Source organism: Tetrahymena thermophila (genome assembly GCF_000189635.1).
Source record: "Tetrahymena thermophila SB210 genomic scaffold scf_8254395, whole genome shotgun sequence".
In the NCBI taxonomy this organism is placed as follows: Eukaryota; Ciliophora; class Oligohymenophorea; order Hymenostomatida; family Tetrahymenidae; genus Tetrahymena; species Tetrahymena thermophila.
In genome coordinates, this window is record NW_002476178.1 from 193004 (window position 1) to 210791 (window position 17788).

The 17788-nt window shown below is 21.4% G+C and overlaps 4 protein-coding genes across 4 annotated transcripts; 1 reads left to right on the top strand and 3 right to left on the bottom strand. All coding sequences in view use genetic code 6, as the record gives it.

Annotated features, from left to right (window-relative positions):
- Nucleotides 1-786: 786 nt before the first annotated feature.
- TTHERM_00455650 (elongation factor Tu GTP-binding domain protein) lies at nucleotides 787-2652 on the bottom strand (the record flags this gene model as incomplete). Its single annotated transcript, XM_001024171.3, has 6 exons — nucleotides 787-855; nucleotides 918-1010; nucleotides 1072-1387; nucleotides 1443-1733; nucleotides 1887-2319; nucleotides 2502-2652. The coding sequence occupies 6 exons, from the start codon at nucleotides 2650-2652 to the stop codon at nucleotides 787-789; spliced, it is 1353 nt and encodes a 450-aa protein (XP_001024171.1).
- Nucleotides 2653-3786: 1134 nt separating this feature from the next.
- On the bottom strand, nucleotides 3787-5316 carry TTHERM_00455660 (hypothetical protein; the record flags this gene model as incomplete). Its single annotated transcript, XM_001024172.2, has 1 exon — nucleotides 3787-5316. One exon carries the CDS (start codon nucleotides 5314-5316, stop codon nucleotides 3787-3789), a length of 1530 nt encoding a protein of 509 aa, XP_001024172.2.
- A 475-nt stretch (nucleotides 5317-5791) lies between these two features.
- Nucleotides 5792-8927, top strand: TTHERM_00455670 (plant dual-specificity MAP kinase kinase family domain protein; the record flags this gene model as incomplete). The annotated part of the gene is made up of 8 exons (XM_001024173.2): nucleotides 5792-5974; nucleotides 6054-6399; nucleotides 6456-6562; nucleotides 6822-6928; nucleotides 6981-7809; nucleotides 7892-8236; nucleotides 8290-8800; nucleotides 8857-8927. 8 exons carry the CDS (start codon nucleotides 5792-5794, stop codon nucleotides 8925-8927), a joined length of 2499 nt encoding a protein of 832 aa, XP_001024173.2.
- Nucleotides 8883-16999, bottom strand: TTHERM_000455680 (transmembrane protein, putative; the record flags this gene model as incomplete). Its single annotated transcript, XM_012800023.1, has 8 exons — nucleotides 8883-9198; nucleotides 9256-9369; nucleotides 9434-9485; nucleotides 12347-13058; nucleotides 13209-14038; nucleotides 14865-14930; nucleotides 14988-15217; nucleotides 15270-16999. 7 exons carry the CDS (start codon nucleotides 16997-16999, stop codon nucleotides 9297-9299), a joined length of 3693 nt encoding a protein of 1230 aa, XP_012655477.1. The 3' UTR covers nucleotides 8883-9198; nucleotides 9256-9296.
- Nucleotides 17000-17788: the final 789 nt, after the last annotated feature.

The following is a 17788-nucleotide window of genomic DNA, read 5'->3' on the forward strand; positions in this document are numbered from 1 at the left end:
TTAAAATAATTAAAAACTTGATAAAGTATTTATATTATATTGATCAATATTATAATCCTCAAATTATATTTAAAGTAACTAAGTAGAAAACTTATGTATCAATTTAAGGTAATCAACCTATATAGAAATAATGCATGATTGTGAAAAATTTTATTAATATCTAATCAACAAATAACCAATAAGCTAATTGAAACAAATCTATCTATAAAAAATAATATTTCAAAAAATATTCTTTTAAAAAATAATTCATTATCAATACAATTTCAATGAATATTTTAAAAACTCTAAAATAATTAATTTTTTTATTTTATTAAATTTTAATAATAAATTCATTGAAAGTAATAATATTTCTCATACTTAAAAATAATAATTATGCTAATATTTATTGATTCTTTTCGTTTCATTAAAAATAAAAATTTTTTACTTTGTTTTAGCTTTTATAGAATATTTTTATCATGGTTTTAAGGATATATTTTTATATAATTGTTATTTTTTGTAATTTTTTTAAGAGACTTAAAGAATTTATCTAGGTTGTTCAAAATAGTTTTATAATTTAATTTTTGTCATAATATATTTGGAAAAAGTTATAATAGAATAGTAAAAATAAATAAGGTAATATATAATACAAATTAATAATGGTTAAACTAACTAATTTAATTATCAACCTGACTGAAGTTTGATATTCAATTATTTGCTATATTTTTAAAACAATATTTATTATCTAAAAAGTTTGGTTATTATTATTCTTATTATCCTAAAATAACTTTTTTGTTTTTTATTTATTAATCATTCTTGATCCATTTCATTAATGCTTTGAAGATTATTATTATTGATAGCAGAACTTTCAACATCATTCTATTTTTATTTAATAAATATAAATTTAATATAAATAATTTTGAATCTATTAAATAAATTACATAAACTGGAGGAACTGTGAAATATTTTATTTTACCAGCATTCCAATCTTAAATAACCATTCTTGCTGCCATATCTAAATTAGGAGCACCACCCTATATATTTAATATTTATATAATTTAATATAAATTTTGATTCACAATAAATAAACTTTACCTTTTTTATTTTACCCTTGGCTAATGCTAAATTGCAGAGGAATTCAGTTGTATTTTTAAAATCAGCTATCTTGTATAATAAAAGCAAATCGTTTTTACTTACTTTTTTAAGAATTTCTTCAACAGGGACTATAGGATCTTCAATTTAATCGGGCTTAACTATATTTCTAAGTAAGGTAGAGTTTTTGCTGCTTTCGTCATCAAAGATTACACCGGGACAATCAATAATTTTAACTTTGCTATCAATGCTAACTTCTTATAAAGTTTTTGTGAAACCAGCAGTGCTGCTTACACCACAAGCTTTGGATCTTTTTAATCTATTTTCAAAAAATTTGCTTGAGTTTGCTAACCTTATAATTAAATTAATCTTACGAGTTAATAAGAGATGATTTTCCAACATTGGGATAACCAATAACACCTACAGTAACTGCAGTTTTAGTTCCTTCATTCTTGGAATAGTTCTTAATCAATTCAAGTAATTTATCAGCACCAACAGACTTGCTACTGCTCATCAATTCGTTAGTTAAATCTTCTCTTTCAGTAATTGATTTTTTAAAGATACTGTTACCAGATAAGTTGCTGCTTTGATTTTAAGTATTTCCCTTAAATAAGACTGTTGCATATTCTCTTCTGAGAACTTTCAACCATGCTTCAGCATTACCTCTATTTTAAATAACAAAAAATTAGTAAACTAGTTTTTAACAATAGTAATTTAAATGTTTATAAAGGAATCTAAAAGCTAATTTTAGTAAATATTATCAAAAGTATTTGAAATTGTTTCAGAATTATGATTATAATAATTTATTCATTTATTACGCAGGAACTAAGTCGATCTTATTTAAGACAAGAATGATCTTTTTGTTACCCTTCATAGAAAGAGCTTCAGCTTCAACTTTTCTACATCTGCAAGATTCGGGATCTCTAGCATCTAATACTTCGAGGAGGATATCAGAAGCTTCAAGAACCTTTTTCATTTCCTTGTAATACTTTTTACCTTCCTTTACGATAACATTAGCTTCATTAAGATGAACTCCATCATATTCATTTTGGTTTTCTTTTGCTAAGTTCTTTAACTCTTGTTCTTCATAAATTAAAGCTTTATTTTGGACAGTTTCAATATCAATATCCTCATTTTTTTATTTGTTTTAGAGCTTTTCTAATTCCTTTTCTTTTTTCTTTCTTTCTAATTGATCCAAAATATTCTTCTTGTAAGGGAACAAGTTAGGAAGATCGACATTTTGAGTACTCTCTAAATTTAAATTAAAGAAACTTTAAATAAAGAAAAGTATGGAAATCATCATGCTAATAATAAATTTGGATGATTTATTTGCATAAGAATGAGCTTTGCTTCATAATAAACATGATAAGAAAATCTTTAACAAATTTTCATCCATAAAGAGCTAATTAATAATATATCAATAAATTTTTTACTCTTCTTAATGATACCCAAAGCCTTGAGCTTCTTGGCTTCTTTTTTCATCTTTTTATTGTGGTCCTTAATTTTCTTTTCAATTTTATGTTTTTGAGCACATGTTTGTCTCTTAGAGTTTCCGTGCTTAGGCTTATTAGCGTGTTTACCCATATCTTTTTAATGTTTTGTGAAATAGAATTTATATAAATTAGCTTCTCCTAATAATAAGAAATTTTAGTTTAATTTTTTTGTAGTTGGATAATATTTGAATAATTTACACAAAGATAAATTTAAGATATATTGTTAAATAGCTTTTAATCTGCTCTAATTTTGATTCTATCAAATTTTATTGATATTGCTCACAGTTAATGCTACTAATATTTATGATGAAATCTTATCTCTACTAATCATAATTAGAATTTTTGCTAATCTACTTTCTAACATTTCATTCCTAAACGAAGACCAAATATAAATTGAAAAGCATTTTTATAATATATAAAACACTTTTTTTAAAATTATTTCTTAATTTATTTTTGAAATATTTGTAAGTTTATTAAACAAATAAAATTAATTTAAAATTAAAAATAAATATTTTAAAATAATATTTATAAAATTATTAATGATTAAAAATTTATTGAATCTATCATAAGTTTACCATTAAAAATTCATTATTCATATTAAAATAATATGTCGATTCATATTAAATTAATTTTAAATATAAAAAGTATATTTTGATAAAATAATTAAAAAAATATCAATACAATTATCATAAAATATTTATTAAATTTATATTAGAATTTAAAAATGTTTTTACATAAATAAAATTATTTATAAAAGTATTAAAAAATAACACTTTATTTTTAAACATTCCAAAATTAAAAATTATTAAAGAACATTAAAATCTATCATAGGTTTACTATCCTAAATTAACTTTAATTATCAAAATATTTCATAGCCCAATTTCAATTAACCTTAAAGATAAAACAAAAATAATATTTTTACAAAATAATTCAAAATATCAGAAAAATTTCATAAAATATTTATTAAATTATATTTAAAAATATTATTAGAATTTTAATTAAATTTACTCACCTGAAATTCTTTTAAATTATTAAAATATTATTTAGCCTAAATTTAATTAATTAACTTTAAAGACAAAATTGAAAATAATATATTTACAAAAACATTCTAAAATAATTATCTTAAAAAAACAAAAGTTATTTAAAATTGTAATTTTAAAAATAAAAGATTTGATTTAAACAAAAAAATAAATAATTTAAAAAATACTTGAATAAATAAATAAAATCAAATTTATTATTCTTATATTTAATATTAAGATTGTTCTAATGTTTGTTTATCTGCAATATTGTTAAACTTATTCTTAAAAATTAGCTTGGCTTTAAGAACCATTAGGTTCATGGCTTTTTCCTTCAGATCGAAAACAGTTAGGAATTATTGTAAAACTTCAGGCTTGATACTCATTAAAATTAGTAATTGATCTGGAGTAAATTCTCTGAATTACTAATATGTTACTTAATATTGTGAGATTACTTCTTAATTATTTTAATTTTCCTCTTGAACAACTTTTACTGCTTTTATATGTTTTATTGTTTCATATAATACATTTCTTAGTTCTCTATCTTAGAGACGAGTTTATGAAAGGATGTTGTTCTGTTTTTATAATGCAATTGCATTATTTTTTGCAAAAATATCATTGTTATTAATCTCAAAAAGCATAGAGTCTGCCAACCCAGCTTAGTTTGATATTTTGTGTTATTTCATGATTCTTTTTTTTTGTGAATTAAAGCATTCATTTATAAGGCGTTTCATTTCTAAAAATCCATTTGACTTTTTCATAAAGTAATTTTTTATTTCTTCATTTATATCTCTTACTTTTTTTATGTCTTTATGAAGCTTTTAGATTGGATCATACTTAAGAGGTGGAAGAGCTTAAGTAGATGTGCTTTTCTATAAAATATTTAGCTTTTAAAATTCCTCTTCAGTATTTGCTATATTGATATTATAATATTTAATATTACTTACGCTATTTGAGCTCTACATAAGTTTTTTATATTTTAAATTATTTTAAGAATATGAATTAGCCAAACTGCTATTTTATAATTAAGGTAGCTAAATAGATGGATTCTGCTATGAAGAGATACTATTATTGTTGACATTAAACCCATTCATCATCTATTCTGGCACTGAAGTTAGGTAATGATCGTCTGTTGAGTAATCACTGTGAAACGGTATTGATCCTGACAAATGGTTTTAGTTGATTGACGTAAAGAATTAAGGATTTTATTTTCTAATTTTCCTAATCATTTTCACTAACTATTCTTTTTTGGCATGTTTTTCCATAATTGTTGAATTGAGTTAGCGCAATTAATTTTTTTATCCATAGATCTTATCTTTTAATTAGCTTATTCTTTACTAGCAAGCTTCAATTTTTTATGAAATACTATCACTTGTATTTTTTAAGCTATCAGAAAATAATTAGAGACTATATAAATTATCTAAATCCATTTTGATCATAGAACTCTCGTTTACCTCTATTCCTTATTTTGCTAATTTTTCTTCCAATTTTTGCACCATTCTTTCTTCTCTATTGAGTCTGTTTAAATCAACAAGGACTTTATTTTTTAGCTTCTCCTAGTTAACATTTTTTGCAAAAGAAACCTTTTCATCAATATTGTCAATAAAGTCCTTCATTTCTAAATATTCATATTTTATTTAATTCGGCATTTCAACGCTAATTGAAGGTGTTGCACCAAAAAACCCACCAAATCCAGCTTCTTTTTTAACTGCAGTGAGTAGGTCACCATTTCTTTACATTTACTAATTAATTCTTTATAAATTTAAAATTAATTTTCAACAAGTTACGCTTAAATAGTTATTAATTATTAATAATCCTATGAGATAATTCTATTGATACTAAAATATATCTTAGATTATGAAAAATCCAAATGAATTAACTAAATTAATGCTTTTTATAATTCTTGAAACTAAAATTTTACTGAAATGTTTTCATTTTTAATATATTTTTTTAAACAAAAACCAAAAAAGATAAAAAAATCAAATTAATTTAGAGTAAAAAAAGAATAATTTTAATCATCTATATTAAGTAAATATTTTGTAATTAAATATTATTCTTAAAATATATGTTAAATAATTTTATTTACAATGTCAATCTATATCTTATAGATTTAAAAATTGATCAGACTTTCTTTAGTATACAATAATTTAGTTTATATATAAATTATTAAACCTTAGTTGAGTAAGTAATTACTGATAATATTTATATAAGCAAATGAGTAAATAGTCTAAATTATCAGATTATGAATAAAAGTATAAAGAAATAGAATTAATAGGTAGAGGCACTTAGGGTTCTGCAATGCTTGTAGAGTGTCGTTCAGATAAAAAAAGGTATGTATCAAAGAAGGTTATATTAACTAATCTAAGTGAGAAAGATTAAAACAATGCTATCTAAGAAGTATTTATTATGATTTATAATTTAAAAAATAAAATATTTATTTTAATTTCTTTTTACTAACTCTAAATTATATTTATAGCTTAAACTATTGAGAGAAATGAAGCACCCAAATATAGTTAAATTTATAGAAAGCTACAAAGAAAAAAATAAAGTTATCATTATTATGGAATATTGTGAATATGGCGATTTATCGTAATTAATCAAATAAAAAAGTGCAAAAGGAGAGTAAATTGAAGAAAGCATTATCCTATAATGGTTTATATAAATATGTTCTGCTTTAAGCTTCATCCATAGCAAAAAAGTTATTCATAGGGATATTAAATCAAGCAACATTTTCTTAACAAAAAGTAATTGTGTTAAAATTGGTGATTTTGGCATTTCTAAGTAATTAGAAAACTCAATGGATAAGGCAAATACACTTGTTGGTAATTAAAGATAAACCAAAATATTTATTTTTCATTGTCGTAAAATATAACTTTAGGAACTCCTTATTATTTATCACCAGAAGTTTGCTAAAATAAACCTTATACCTATAAATCAGATATGTGGTCACTCGGTTGTGTGATTTATGAGCTATGCTCTTTGAAGGTAACTAACCTAACTATTTATATAACCAAAGTATCTAAAAAAAAAGTTTAATATAAATCTAGATTGGTTGATTGATTTACTGCATGTCGTCTGCAAGAATAAGATAAAGCTTATTCTATTTTCAAATTTAAATAAGAAAATAGAATACTTTATTTATTATTTAAATAATATCATCCCTATTTTCTAAATTTTTTAATTACTATTTTGATACTAGAAATAATATTTTATTATATTGATTTTATTTTTCCATATTAACAAGCATCCATTTTAATCCAACAGTTTGATGAGCTTAGTTATGAAGATTGCAACAGAAAAAGCACCTAAAATTCCATAAAACTACTCACTTATGACAAATGGATTTATAAGGTAAAATAATTATTCAATTTACAAAATTAAGTAACTCATTAAACATTATTAGGTCTTTACTATAAAAAATACCTGAGAAAAGGCCTTCTGCTTAAGATATTTTAAATAACCAGAATATAAAAAAACTAATGAAAGAATTTGTCCAACAAAAATAAGAAATGGTGAATGATATTTAAAATATGAAGCAAATTTTGATATCTAAAGGAGCTTCTTAGGGAGAAATTACATTAATGGAAAAGTAACTACAAGAAAAGATATAAAGATAATAAGAATAGGTGAAGGCATAAATTTAGGCTTAAAGTTAGCTTATGAGCAATGAATCTGCAAAAAAACAATAACCTAACTAATCAAAAATTGTTAGTAATCAATCAAAGTAATCTTATGTATAGTCTTAATATATTAAGGATGAAAGTGAAAAGAGAGATTAACTTAGTATCACTTAGTAGGAGAGAGAAATATAACAATAACTATCAAACTTATAATCTGAAGTAATGAAAAGTTACTAAAGATTAAGTACTCCTTAAAATTCCTCTAAAAAAGATAAGAGTTCACAATGTTTTAAAGATTCTGATGCCACTATAAAAAGTGAAATGATACAAACATCTTCAAATAAAAAAGGAAGATAAATGCAAGCAATCTAAGATGCAACTAATTATTCGGATGGAGAAAATACTATTTAGTCAATAGCAGTATCTTAATTTGAAAACACAAATAAAAAGCAAATTGTATAATCTAACATTAGTAATGTAAGCTGCTAGTAAAACAAAAAAGACTAATTAGAAAGTACAGTAAAGTCTTTCATTGCAGAAGATTCATAGGAATACCATTCAAGCAGTTTAGGAAAATCTAAGCGTGAATAAAACTATTCAACTGAAATAAAAGTTAATTAAATTAATTCATTTTTTTTTTAATAAATATTCTTTGATTTTATTTGTATAACCTATTCAAATATGAAACTTTTAGAATGAGAGCTAAAATTCAGAGACTAATTCATCATTTTATACAAGCAGTGAAGGTGAAAGGGAAAGTGATAGTGATAACTAAAGTGAAAAATTTACTCCTTCAATGGCTCTAGACTTAGTTCAAAATGAATCGATATTACTCTCTAAGTTCTTGGTGAGTGACAAAATTTTGGATAGTTAACAAGAAAATTAGAAACCAATTTAGTAAATTGAAAATCAGAAGTAAGCTTTTTGTGATATTTAAGAATACTCAACAGAAAATCCTGTTATTTTTGGAAGCAGATAAAATTAAAATAATGATAATCTTACTGAAACTAGTGTTTCTTTAAATGTTTCTTTGACATAAGTAAACTAGTTTTAAATATAATTTGTTTTAATTTTTCTTAATGTTTTATTTAGGATTCTGTGTTTTTAAAATCTAAGCTTGGATTAACGGGTAAGACATTTTTGTAAAACAACTTGGTTAATTTAGCAAGTAAAACAGATAAAGATGAAGACCAAAAATTTTAATTAAATAAAAACAACATTATAGTTAGCTAAGAAAAAAGCAATGATAAATGTGATGATTTATATAATAATAACCTTTAGTTTAAATTAGAAAAAAATAGTAATAGCTTAAAACATAATAGTTAAAAATCAGAAGATACTGAAGAGTACTATGAAGACGATTTTGAAGAGTATGAAGATGATTTTGAAGAGTATTAAGAGGATGAAGATGATTAAAATGGTTAAGATAAATCTAAAACTAGTTAAAAATTTGATTGCCATTTTCTATACGAATCTGATGAAGAAAAATATGAAGATGACTATGATTAATTAGATGATATTCTAAGTATTTACAAAGATTAATTAAATAATCATTAAAATGATGACAAAATGTCAGAAAGTCTCTACAAGTTTGACTTAACAGGTAAACTTAATCAATTTTTTAATGTTGAAAAAATAAGAAGTATTTTATTAATAAAGAAATTATTGAAGAATCTTTAGAAAATTCTGCAGCCTTTACATAAAAATCATCATAAATATATGAGCTTTGAACATTATTATAAATAAATTTAATTCGTTAATTCATCATAAATAAAACAATATTCAATTATAATAATTTGTAAATATTTAGCTGTCTAAGTTAGAAAAATCAGCATTATTTTTTATTTCTAATGATGGAAGAAATTATTCTATAATCGATTTCACTCAAATTTATGCTATTATTACATTTTTGTAAATAATTTTTTATATGTTTGCATTACAGTTCCTAAGATTATAAAATAGAGAGTTACTCCTCATAATAATTTTTCTTTCTAACACTACCTAAATATTATTTTGATTAATTGAGAAAATATTTTTAATTGCTAATATAAAAATTACTTTTTATCTTTTATTCTTATTTAATTTCTTGCTTCTATGGATCATAAGAATCTATTTAGCACCCAACCAATTATAAAGCTGCCAGTTAATCTTTGCTTAACAAAATCATTATAGCTTTTTTTAAAAATATGATATCTTTATATAAATTAAAGATATTTATTTCAGAATTAAATTTTACTTCAAGCATTTTTCTAGTCTAATAATTAAGATCGTCTTACTAACTTTTTTTTCTAAAAGAAAATTATATTTGATAAATAAAATAAAGTAATAAAGAAAAAATACCCCTTTTTGAATAGTAATTTTTTAACTATTCTTAACCAATTTGGATTTTACAAAGCTTTTAGCTTATCAATATAATATTAAATTAACTAATTACTTTGTCTTTGGTTATTTTAATTTTGTTAATTAATTTATTACTAACCCTAAGACTAAGGTTAATTTAAGTATCCTATCGAAAATAAATTTTTTTTTTTCTTTTATATTTAAAGTGGGCAATCTTTTGTATAACTTAATTTCGAGTTTGTCATAAGTTTGCCTTGATATGAAGTCTAATCTTAAGAAGACTAAGGCTAATTTAAGTAGTTTTTTTCTAATTAATTTTTTTTCATCTTTGGTGTTTGTATTGGGGAATCAGATTGATTGAATTATTTTTTTTAAATTAAAGTGGATTCCATTGTTAATTATAGTTACTAAAAATCATTTCGCTCTTATAAAGTTTAAAATGATTATTCTTCATTTTCTAATTTAAAATTTTCTTAAAATTTGATTTAATTAGGATTATTAAAAAGTTAAAAGCTATTTAATTTTGTCTAAAATTGTGGGATATTGTAATTTTATGTATTTTTAAAATCTTCTTTTTCATCTTCAGGTTCATCATTTGCTTCTTTTTAAAAATATACTCTTTAATTTTATTAAAATAAGTTGTTATATTGCATGATTTTCTCATAGGTATCCTAATACTAGTTCTATAATAACAATAAAAATAATTTCTTTTTCAATATTTTTTATGATATATTCTTAGCAAGTAGACCTAAAATCAAAAATAATGAATACAAACTATTTACTTGAGCTAAAATTTAAGTTATAGAAGGATATTAGATGTTAATATACTTTACTTGAATATCTGCAAATAGTTGAATTTGCAAGTACCCACTTTTTGATAAATTTTAAATAGAATAATATCTATCAACTGCTTAAATATATGTGGTTAATGACAAAGGAGAAGAAAAAGTAGAACTTGTTTGAAATATTAATCCTTCTTTTAATTGAGTAATTGATTTCTAAAGTAAAATTTGATAAGATAATACCTGGTTTCCTATTCCACTAAAGAGAGATTTATGGTAGTCAATTTATATTTTTTTTTGCTATATTTAATACTATTAAGTAAAATATTTTACATGCAAGTTAGAGTTGCCAAAATTAATTAAATTTTCAATATCACTTTAGCTTGCGCAGTTATCAGGAATAGTAGTTTTTAATGAATCTATGTCATAACAACCATATACTCCTATAGAGATTGAAGTGAAAATATTATTAATATTATCCATAGATAATGTAAATTGATGTTATAAACTAGTAAAGTCGATGCAGTTGTACCCAATAAGATTAACATTTTAACATTAATAAATGTTAAGAGGGATAACTTAAGTTTATGTTCCATTCACTAATAAAAAATAAACCTTAATAACCAAATATGTTTTATTCTATTAAGCTTAATACTATTCAATACTCATACCCTAGTAATCATATCTAAATCCAAAAAAATATTCACTTAAAGTTATGCTAACAGGTTAAGAAGATACCAAAACTTAAGAGTTAAAATTAGGATCAATTTGATTATTTAAATATTCTAACATCAAGAAAACTAAGTAAGATATGCAAGTTGTAAAAGTTATAATTGAAAAAAATGATCCTAATATGGTATTTTATTTTCTTTAACCATTATCTATGTTGAATAGAAATGCTTCTGAAAATATATCAATTCTTTTAAAAATCATAATCTTATTCTACCTATTTACTAATTCAATCACTCACTATCCTTTTAATTATTAAGATTCTACTTTAATTAAAATTTTTTTGTGGAAAACAATCTATTAATTTTAATAAATTAGATATAATTTATTTTATTCACATTAATATAACATTTTTTAAGGGCTTTTTGGTTAGATGTTAAATGAAAGATAATAATCACAATCTATTAAAATTGATTATTTTTGGTTAGATGCTAAATGAAAGATAATAATCACAATCTACTAAAATTTATTAAATTCAATGAATTTTGTATATTTAAACTAACTTTTTAACTCTTTTTTTTAATTTCATTTTTTTTTTTTAGATAAAGTTATTTAAAATTTATTTTTTTTAAATATAGTTAAATTATATTTATATTTGAAAACGATGATGAAAATAAAATTTTTTTATGATTCTCAGATCACTTGTACACTATTTACATAAAAATCATCATAAAAATATGAGCTTTGAACATTATTATTAATAAATTTAATTCTTTAACTCATCATATATAAAACAATATTTAATTATAATAAATTGTAAATATTTAGCTACCTAAGTTAGAAAAATCAGCATTACTTTTAATTTCTAATGATGGAAGAAATTATTCTATAATCGATTTCACTCAAATTTATGCTATTATTACATTTTTGTAAATAATTTTTTATATGTTTGCATTACAGTTCCTAAGATTATAAAATAGAGAGTTACTCCTCATAATAATTTTTCTTTCTAACGCTACCTAAATATTATAATGATTAATTAAGAAAATATATTTATTTGCTAATATAAAAATTACTTTTTATCTTTTATTCTTATTTAATTTCTTGCTTCTATGGATCATAAGAATCTATTTAGCACCCAACCAATTATAAAGCTGCAAGTTAATCTTTGCTTAACAAAATCATTATAGCTTTTTTTAAAAATATGATATCTTTATATAAATTAAAGATATTGATTTCAGAATTAAATTTGTCTTCAAGCTTTTTTCTAGTCTAATAATTAAGATTGTCTTACTAACTTTTTTTTCTAAAAGAAAAATATATTTGATAAATAAAATAAAGTAATAAAGTAAAAATACCCCTTTTTGAATAGTAATTTTTTAACTATTCTTAACCAATTTGGATTTTACAAAGCTTTTAGCTTATCAATGTAATATTAAATTAACTAATTATTTTATTTTTGGTTATTTTAATTTTGTTAATTATTTTATTACTAACCCTAAGACTAAGGTTAATTTAAGTATCCTATGGTAAGTGAATTTTTTTTTTCTTTTATATTTGAATTGGGCAGTCTTTTATATTATTTAATTTCTAGTTTTTCATAAATTGGTCTTGAAATGAAGTCTAATCTTAAGGAGACTAAGTCTAGTTTAAGTAATTTTTTGATAATGAATTTTTTTTCATATTTGTCATTTATAGTGGGGAATCTTTAAAAAAATCTTGTTTGGAGTTTGTGTTAGATTGATTTAATTATTTTTTTTTAATTAAAGTGGATTCCATTGATAGTTATGGTTACTAAAAATCATTTCGCTCTTATAAAGTTTAAAATGATTATTCTTCATTTTCTAATTTAAAATTTTCTTAAAATTTGATTTAATTGATACTATTACAAAATTAAAAGCTATTTAATTTTGTCTAAAATTGTGGGATATTGTAATTTTATGTATTTTTAAAATCTTCTTATTCATCATCAGGTTCATCATTTGTTTCTTTTTAAAAATATACTCCTTAATTTTATTAAAATAAGTTGTTATATTGCATGATTTTCTCATAGGTATCCTAATACTAGTTCTATAATAACAATAAAAATAATTTTTTTTTCAATATTTTTTATGATATATTCTTAGCAAGTAGACCTAAAATCAAAAAAAATGAATACAAACTATTTACTTGAGCTAAAATTTAAGTTATTGAAGGATATTAGATGCTAGTATACTTTACTTGAACATCTGCACATAATTGAATTTGCAAATACCCACTTATTTAAAAATTTTATATAGAATACTATCTATCAACTGCTTAAGATTATTGGGCTAATGACGAAGGAGAAGAAAAAGTAGAACTTGTTTAAAATATTAATCCTTCTTTTAATTGAGTAATTTATTTCTAAATTAAAATTTGCCAAAATAATATCTAGTTTCCTATTCCATTTAAGAAAGCTTATTAATAGTTAGTTTATTTATTTTTTTGCTATATTTAGTACTATTGAGTAAAATATTTTATTATTAAGTAAGAGTCCCCAAAATTAATCAAATTTTCAATATCATTTTAGCTTGCACAGTTATCAGGGATAGTAGTTTTGAATAAGTCTATGTCATAACAACCATAAACTCCTATAGCTATTTAATTGAAAATTTAATTAATATTATCCAAAGTTAATGTAAATTAATCTTATAAACTAGTAAAGTCTATGCAGTTGTACCCTTTAAGATTAACATTTTAACATTAATAAAAGTTAAGAGGAATAATTTAACTTTAGGTTCCATTATGAAATTAAAAATAAGCCTAAATAACCAAATATGTTTTATTTTATTAAGCTTAATACTATTCAATACTCATACTTTAGTATTCATATTTAAATGCAAACATATCTTCAGTTAAAGTTATGGTAACAGGTTCTGATGATACCAAAACTTATGAGTTAAAATTAGGATCAATTTGATTATTTATATACTCTAGTATTAAGAAAACCAAGTAAGATATGCAAGTTGTAATAGTTATAATTGAAAAAAAAGATCCTAATATTGTGCTTTATTTTTTTTAACCATTACCTATGTTGAATAAAAATGTTTCTGAAAAAATATCAATTTTTTTAAAAATCATAATCTTATTCTACTTGTTTGCTGATTCACTATCTTTTTATTTATCAAGATTCTACTTTAGAATTTATTTGTGGAAAACAATTAATTAATTTTAATAAATTCAATATAATTTATTTTTATTCAGATTTATATAAGCATTTAAAAATGCCTTTTAGACAAAAACATAATGTTTAAATGTTAAATGAAAGATAAAAATAACAATCTATAAAAATTGATTAAATTCAATGAGTTTTTTGTATTTAAGTTAAATTTTTACTCTTTTAATTTCATTTTTGTTTTAGATAAAGTTATTTAAGAGTTATTTTAATTTAAATATTCAAGCATATTAATATTTGGAAATTTTTTTCAAAATGTGATGAAAATTAAATGTTTTTTATCAATGAATATATTTTAAATACTCAAAGATATATTTTTTTTGCAATCATTATCTTCACAATACAAATATATTATTTTAATTACTTTAATAATAATTGATATATCAATAGAAATATATTTAATGATTAAAAAACGATTATAAAGAAATTAGTAATAGTTTTAATAACTTCAACCTTTTAATTTCATATAATATCACGATTACATAATAAATTTACTGTTAGTTAATCCATAATATATAAAATAATATTTAGTTATAATAAATTGTTTATATTTAGAAATTTAAGTTAGAAAAATCAGCTTTACTTTTAATTTCTAATAATTGAAGAAATTATTCTATAATCAACTTCACTTAAATCTATACTATTATTGCATTTTTATAAATATTTTTTTATATGTTTACATTAAAGTTCCTAAGATTATAAAATAGAGAGTTACTCCTCATAATAATTTTTCTTTCTAACGTTACCTAAATATTAATATGATTAATTGAGAAAATATTTTTATTTGATAATATAAAAATTACTTTGAATCTTTAATTCTTATTTAATATCTTGCTTCTATGGATCTTAAGAATCTATTTAGCACCCAACCAATTATAAAGCTGCAAGTTAATCTTTGCTTAACAAAATCATTATAGCTTTTTTTAAAAATATGATGTCTTTATATAAATTAAAGATATCGATTTCAGAATTAAATTTGTCTTCAAGCTTTTTTCTAGTCTAATAGTTAAGATCATCTTACTAACTTTTTTTTCTAATAGAAAATTATATTTGATAAATTAAATAAAGTATTAAAGTAAAAATACCCCATTTTGAATAGCAATTTTTAAATAATTCTTAAAGAATTTGGATTTTACAATGCTTTTAGCTTATCAACATAATATTAAGTTAACTAATTATTTAATATTTTGGTATTTTAATTTGGTAAATTATTTTATTACAAACCCTAAGACTTAGGTTCATTTATGTATCCTATGGTCAATTAACTTTTTTTTCTCTTATGTATTTGAAATGGTTAATCTTTTCTATAGTTTAATTTCTTGTTTGTTATTAGTTGGCCTTAATATGAAGTCTAATCTTTAGAAGGCTAAGGCTAATTAATTTTTTTTATTGATAAAGAATTTTTTTCCATCTTTGGCATTTATAGTGGGGAATCTTGCTTTAAGTTTACAATAGATTGATTGGGTTATTATTTTTTTATTTATAACGATTCAATTGATTGTTATAGTTACTAAAAATCACTTCGCTCTAAAGTTTAAAATGAGTAATCTTCATTTACTAATTTAAAATTTTCTTATAATTCGATTTAATTGCAACTTTTAGAAAATTAAAATTCTTTTTATTTTATCTAAAATGTTGGGATGTTGTTATTTTATTAATTTTTAAAATCTTCTTTTTCATCACCAGGCTCATCATTTGCTTATTTTTAAAAGTATACTCCTTAATTTTATTCAAATAATTTGTTATATTGCATGATTTTTTCATATGTTTCCTAATACTAGTTCTATAAAAATAATAAAAATAATTTCTTTTTCAATAATTTCTATGCTATATTCTTAGCAAGTAGACCTAAAATCACAAAAAATGAATACAAGCTATTAACTTGAGCTAAAATTTAAGTTATTGAAGGATATTAGATGCTAATATACTTTACTTGAACATCTGTACTTAATTGAATTTGCAAATACCCACTCTATTAAAATTTTTATATAGAATACTCTCTATCAACTGCTGAAGTGTTTAAGCTTGATGGCAAAAGTGAAGAAAAAGTAGAAGTTGTTTGAAATATTAATCCATCTTTTAATTGAGTAATTTATTTCTAAAGTAAAATATCTTCAGTTGTTACCGAATTTCCTACTCCATTAAAGATTGCTTAGTAATAGTTAGATTATATTTTTTTGTTCTATATTTAGAACTATTAAGAAAAATACTTTATAGTAAAGGCAGTGTTATCTGAATTAATCAGGTCTTCAATATCATTTTAGCTGGCACAGTTATCAGGGATTGTAGTTTTGATTGTGTCTATGTCATAACAACCATATACTCCGAAAAAGAGTTAAGTGTAAACAGTATTATTAGTATCAGCAGTTAATACTAATTAATCTTATAAACTAGAAAAATCGATGCAGTTGTAGCCAACAAGATTAGCATTTTAACATTAATAAAAATTAAGAGGGATAACTTAATTTTAGGTTTCATTAACAAATTAAAAATAAACTTTAATAACCAAATATGTTTTATTTTATTAAGCTTAATACTATTCAATATTTATACTCTTGCGTTCATATCTAAATGCTAACAAATCCTCAGTTAAAGTTATGCTAACAGGCTCAGGCGATACTATAACTTATGAGTTAAAATTAGGATTAATTCCATTATTTAAATACTATTGTAGTAAGAAAATTAAATAAGATATGCAAGTAACAATAGTTATAATTGAAAAAAATGATCCTAATATGGTCTTTTATTTTAGTTAACCATTACCTATGTTGAATAGGAATGGTTTTGAAAATATATCAATCTTTTTTAAAATCATAATCTTATTCTACTTATTTATTCTCTCACTCAATCACTGACTCACTATCTTTTTATTTATTAATACTTTACTTTAGGATTTATTTGTGGAAAACAATCTATTAATTTTAATTATTCAAATTTTTAGAGTATTTTTAAACAGATATAGACAAAAACATGTTGTTAAGATGCTAAATGTAAGATAAAAATTACAATATTTTACATTTGATTAAATCAATAAAATTTTTGTATTTAAACTAAATTTTTAACTCTTCTAATTTTATTTTTGTATTCGATAAAGTATTAAAGAATTATTTTAGCTTAAATAAAGTTAAAGCGTATTTATATTTGGAAAATATTTTTCAAAAAGTGGATGAAAATAAAATTTTTTTATGAATCAAAATATTTTAAAAACTCTAAGATATATTTAAAAACAATCATTATCTTAGCAATACAAACAAGTAGATTATTTTAATTACTTTAATAATAATTGATATATATCAATAGAAATTTTTTTAATGATTAAAAAGATATTGTAATTAAAGAAATATACTGATTTAATTACTTTTTTTATCAAGAAATCAAATTTTTTGATATATGTTTAATAAATATATATTTTTTTTATTTGAAAGTTTTTCTTACAAAAATAGAACTTTTTTAATTCAATCATTTCTCAAAAGAAATTTAAGATTGAAATAAAAATCATGAAAAACAAAAGATTATCTTTAAATGATATTTATAATGTTAGATCTAGCTAAAAAACTAAAAAGAGAAGGACTAGACCTTGAAAAGATTATAAAAAATATAATAA